The following is a 5,882-nucleotide window of genomic DNA, read 5'->3' on the forward strand; positions in this document are numbered from 1 at the left end:
CCCCTGCCAGCATGGCCAATTGGCCATGCTGGCAGGGGCTGATGGGATTTGTAGTCCATGAACATCTGGAGAGCCACAGGTTGCAGACCCCTGACCTGGGCCATCCAGGGCAGGACACATATTGCTATAATGATACTCAGTTCCTGAGCAAAAAACAACGACAACAACTGAAAGTCTTGGTGGCACAGGAGGAAAGGCCCCTGCCAGGGCACCGTGGCTGTGAAAATGCAGAGAAGCCAGCCCAATGGGGGGCTCCATTGCCATTGTATTAGCAACAGGAGCCTGTTCCCGTATGGAAAACTCTGTAGCTCCCCTTCTACACTGTGCAGATAATATTGGCCTTTTTGATGCTTTAAAGGCCTTTCAGCTGTGACGTAGGGGTGTTACTTCCTGCATTCTGATTTATTCCAGTTGCTACAATAGCCAGTCATGTTCACATTCAATAGTTGTCTTCTTCTCTAAACCAGAAGCCTTGAGACATTTTAGAAGTCAGCTAACTCTGTATGAACAACAAGAAGTTAAAGACTACAAGGAGCTGTGGTATCTCGGGCTAGGAGCTAAGAAGATCGAAGGACACCCTGACGCAGAGAACAATAATTCCTATGACGACGATCATGGCTCTTACAAAAAAGTAGGTGGCAACAATTGTGGCTGGGTTTGGGGTTTTGTTTGCCTTGCCTTTATTGCATGGTGGATGGAGAACTCTCTGACCTTCATCTCACAACGCACAACCCTGATAATTAATGTATCAAAGATTTCCAAGGAGAAGTTGTGAATGTAACAATTCCCTCCCAGCCCCTTGGAGTTAATCCCATTTTCTCTTGCTTCTGCAACAGCCAGAGCGCAACCAAAAAAGCTGAGCTTTTCCAGAGGTTGAATGAGATTTGCAAACAAAACCTGTTCTTTCGTAAGGAATTATTTTGCTGCGTAAGCAGGGCTGGAGCAAGGGGGAACTGTGCCCCGGGCATGCGTGTGCCCTGTGCCCCCGCCGCGCCCCTGCCACACTCCCGTCCTGGCACGTGCCTGGTGCATCGCACATCCCTTGCCCTTTTGGCGCTACGCCACTGTGCGCAAGGGGGTTGGTGTCAGTATGGTGTAGAGGTAAAGAGTATTGAATGAGTATTTGGAAGACCAAGGTTCAAGTCTTTACTCTACCATGGAAGCTCACTGGGTGATCTTAGCCCAGTCGCACTCTCTCAGCTTAACCTACCTCACAGGGGTGTTACGAGGATAGCACAAAAGAGAGAAGGATGATGTAAGCTGCTTAGGATTCCCTTTGGGGAGAGAGATGCGGTATACATGAATTGAATAAATACATGAAAGTATCATAAAACAGAAATACACAACACAACCTCTGTTTCCCCCCGTTTAGATTATAAGTGACCATATTGCATACAGATACGAAATATTGGCTATCATTGGGAAAGGATCATTTGGGCATGTCGTGAAGTGTCTGGATCACAAGACAGGTGAAAAGGTGGCCGTGAAAATAATACGGAACAAAAAGAGGTAGGCCATGACCACCATTTTTAGTGTCAAAATGCGAGGACAGTTTATGGGAGCAAAGAGGCCGCTGTCATGTTTCGTAATCTGTTGGAAGTGTTTGATTATTTTAACTGTTGGTTTCTAAATCAAATGTCATATATGGTATATCCAAAACAATCCTTTTTAACTGGGATAGAAATCTAAGCTATAAAGAGGATAGGATTCTAGCTGAACTAGTAAAGCCGAATAATTCGCATTGAAAACATAACATGTAAGCTGCTCTAATTTAGGCTGAATTGAACCTCAATGGATCTTATTAACCTAAAAGCAAAGAAAAGGCTACGTGTACAATGCAAAGAAGGCCTGAATGAGGGCTAAATGGCCGCCTGTTGTTATCAGGGGCATACTGCCCAGGAGGACATATAAGGTCAAATGTTCCCGGGCTGCAGCCATTTAATCTTGTGGGGGGCGGAAAATTACCCTCACACCCCTCCTCCTCCCTCCCGCCCCCCCCCCCGACTTTGAGATGACCTAGTGCAAAAATGTTGTTTGAACATGGTGGGGGAGGGCAGCCGCCCACAGGGGGCAGCGGGAGGGCGGAAAACTAAGATTTTATACCGAGCTACATTTTCCCTAGATATGCCCCTGGTTGTTATAATATAGGGGTGCCACTGGTGGGGGTAGGATTACCAGCTCAAGGTTGGGAAACTCCAGGTGAAGCTGGGCGGGGACAATCCCTTAGAGACCTTCCTCAAAACCGGCCCTTTTCTCCTGGAGAACTGATCTTTGTAGTCTGGAAATCAGTTGTCATTCTCGGGGATTCCCCAGGTTTCTCCTGGAGGGTGGCATCCCTATTGTAACGAGAACTGTCAGTTCTGCTGTATACACACTGGATTGGATCCAGGCTAAAATTTCCAACAGCAGCACAGAACTTTCCTTCCTCCCCACTGTGAAGAAAGTTTATGTATGCCTTCAGTTTTCTCAGAAACCGTTCATCCAGTGTGGCAAACATTTGGTCTTCCTTGGTATTGCTAGGTTATAAACAATGCAACCTTTTGGCCCTCATTGAAATTGTAAACTATGTTTGTGTTTACACAAACTGAAATTGGCTTTTGCAATGGCAACATCTAAAATCTGACAGATAGGTATTAATCACAAAGAATGATTGGGGGTGGTGGTGAGGGTAATCTGCCTCTTCCTGAACTAGAGAAGAGATGCCATAAAAACCCCTGACTTGTGACTTAAGATTCATTCATTCATTCATTCATTCATTCATTCATTCATTCATTCATTCATACTCCAGTCTTAGAGAGACTTTCTACATTCTAAAACTTATGCCTTCAACTGTATCGGTTTTTCCAGTGGTGGGATTCAAATAATTTAACAACCGGTTCCGAAAAGGGCTCAGTGGTGGGACTACAACCAGTTCTCCGAACTAGACAAAAAATTTAGCTACCGGTTCTACCGAACTGGTGCGAATAGGCTGAATCCCACCACTTCTTGGAACAGCTTAAAGCTGGGAGATAAATCTGTTTGTATTTTCTTTTCTTTTCTTTTTAATAAAATTTTAATAATTCAGCCATATGATAGCATCTGGATTAAGGACCCTGTTTCTCGAGGCGTAAGGAAAAAGGGCAACCCCCCCCTTTTTCCTTCACACCCATCTGCCACTGCAGCCCACCAATTTCCACAAAATACTGCTCCTGCAGGACAGCCACAGGTGTCAAACTCGTGCCCCTCCAGATGTTATGGACTACAGCTCCCATCATCCCCTCGCCAGCATCATGCTGGCAGAGGATGATGAGAGCTGTAGTCCATAACACCTGGAGGGGTGCGAGTTTGACACCTATGCCTGAGGAATGACACAGGAGGTCGGCAACAAGAAGGGAAAGTCAGTTGAAGCGGCCCATCTTAGTATGGCTCCAAGCGTTTTCTGAGTGTGTGACAAGGGCTGTCAAATCACAGCTGACTGATGGTGATCCTGTAGGGTTTTCAACTCAACAAATGTTCAGAGGTGGTTTGCCATTGTCTTCCTCTGCATGGCAGCTCTGCTATTTCTTGGTGGTCTCCCATTTACATATTGGCCACACCTGACCCTGCTTAGCTTCATAGATCTGACAAGATCAGGTTAGCCTGGGCCATCCAAATCAGGCCAGCCATCCCTAGCTTGTTAACATTTTGTATTGATTAAAAGGGTTGGCTATGGTCTGGGGGCCAAGGTGCTTTCCTCCGGCAGAGGTCATCTTCCACTGACACGCAAGACTCTTACCTAGGCAGTAAGTAGCCCCTTCTGCCAGTGGCAACACCTCCACTAATGGAACAGATTCACAGGATCCAACGCTGTAACGTTAATTCAGCAGTAGTAACATACTTAGGAAGGATCTAGCTTCTTGCATCAGCTTACGTAACCTTGCTTCCTGATCTTGTGTTTAGATTTTATAACCAGGCCCTGGTGGAAGTCAACATTCTTGACACCCTTCGCGAGAAGGATGAAGACAATACGTACAACGTAGTCCACATGAAAGAATATTTTTACTTCCGTAATCACTTCTGCATTTCTTTTGAACTATTAGGGTAAAGCATGTTTTATTATCTGTACAGCAGGGTTAAGTGTTGAGAAGGCGGGGGGGTGTTGTTCTTTACACACTGTCAAAAATTCTTGCCATTTCCCCATAAGATAGAGCGGTATTCTCCAATTGGAGTGGGAATATTTGTGTTCAAAAGCTGGGACATCTCAACACTGGAATGCTGATCTATTTTGTTGCGTATGCGGCATCATAATTGTTCATCGGACATTGTATCTGATCACTGATAGCAGACAGAAAGGGGAAGTTTCATTCAGTCTTCACTTTCTCCTTTCCTACCAGTCTCCTTGCTTACCAGTGCCTGGGGAGCGGGGCGGGTCACAGAAGGCAGCTGGGGGAAGAAACCAAAACTCATTTTCCCGAAGCAGAAGTCCCTAGGGAAGAGGTTTCAGGGTATATTGTCCACAGAGTAAAATGTACTTGTTCTCATCCCACAGTATAAATCTGTATGAATTAATCAAGAAAAATAATTTCCAAGGCTTCACCTTGAGTCTGATTCGTCGGTTCACTCAGTGTATATTAAGATGTTTACAATTGCTGTATACAGAGAAAATTATCCACTGTGATCTAAAGCCCGTAAGTATGGCCTTTTCAATGCTGGTAAAATTTCAGATGTCTGTCTGTGATTGGGTGACGCTTGGTTATGTTGATGATGGGTGAAGAGCTTTTTCTACCCTACTGAAGTCTTACAGGATTATAGAACTGTGCAGTGAAGCATAGTTGGCTTTTGAAGAAGCAGAAAAAATGCATCTTGGTGTGCTAGTGACCACTCCACAGTTACAATTATTTCTCATTTCTATATTCCCTGGTGGGGATGGGAAATCCCCACCCCCTTCTGGCATTTCCCACCGCTGGTCATAGCTTTGGTAGGAGAAATATAACTCCAAGAATAATTTGGGGAGAAACTGGAAATGACATCATGCTTTTCTAGGAATTGGCTGAATATGGTACAACCGTAGTTTTTGGAAATTCCTAGAGAGCACTGATATCACTTCTAGGTGTTCCCCCAAATGAGGTCATGCTGTCTGCTGCATCCTGGTTGTAGAGGATGTCCAAGTTATAACTGACAGCCCTATTCGGTGGTCCAGATCGGACAAGTCCTGTGCAGGTTTCTACATGCTACATGTTATATTTAAACTGGGCCACATTTTCAAGGCAAGAGATGTTCATTGGTGGTTTGCCATTGCCTACCTCTTCATGGTCTGAGAGAGTTCTGAGAGAACTGTGACTGGCCCACACTAGCGTAACGTCCATTGGGCAGGATGGGCGGCTGCCCAGGGCATGAGACCGTTTAGTCACGTGGGGGGCATGCGAGGGATGTAGTCACGTGCAGAGGTGGGATGCAGCCGGCTCCCGAGAGGTGGTTACTCATTTTTTTTCAGTGCCGTGAAGGGGTTGCTAAGGGCTAGCCTGGCCCCTCCCCCTTCCCCCCTCACCGGCCGCTCGCATCCCTGCCCTGCCAGGCAAACAGACTTGCAGCCAGCAGCACCTTCAGAGTTCAGGCTGTGAAGGAAGTTGAAGGTAAACAAAAGGAGGGGGTGGGGCGGCCAGTCAGCAGTCGACTCTCAGCAGTCGACTTTCAGCTCTCTCCACCCCCTCCCTTCACACACACAGAGACTCTCTGGAGCCAGGAGGCGAGGCCAGCTGCATGCAACACGTCCGTCTGGAGTCTGGAAAGAAGCGATTAAAAAAAGGGAAGAGACAAGGTAACTAGCTTCAAGACTCAGTGGGTCAGAGGCAGCCAGGGACCTTTCCTCAGCTAAAGTTTGCTCCTCTCCCTCTGGGATGCAAAGCAAATCCCCCCCCCCTTTT

General features: G+C 46.4%; 1 protein-coding gene across 1 annotated transcript; it reads left to right on the forward strand.

Moving 5' to 3' along the window:
- Positions 1-411: 411 nt before the first annotated feature.
- LOC125424813 (dual specificity tyrosine-phosphorylation-regulated kinase 4-like) lies at positions 412-4,650 on the forward strand (the record flags this gene model as incomplete). The annotated part of the gene is made up of 4 exons (XM_048482240.1): positions 412-631; positions 1,373-1,509; positions 3,919-4,059; positions 4,508-4,650. Coding segments are annotated over 4 exons (641 nt in total), but the record flags the coding sequence as incomplete, so codon positions are not given.
- Positions 4,651-5,882: the final 1,232 nt, after the last annotated feature.

This window comes from Sphaerodactylus townsendi, unplaced genomic scaffold (genome assembly GCF_021028975.2).
Source record: "Sphaerodactylus townsendi isolate TG3544 unplaced genomic scaffold, MPM_Stown_v2.3 scaffold_1103, whole genome shotgun sequence".
Classification (NCBI taxonomy): Eukaryota; Metazoa; Chordata; class Lepidosauria; order Squamata; family Sphaerodactylidae; genus Sphaerodactylus; species Sphaerodactylus townsendi.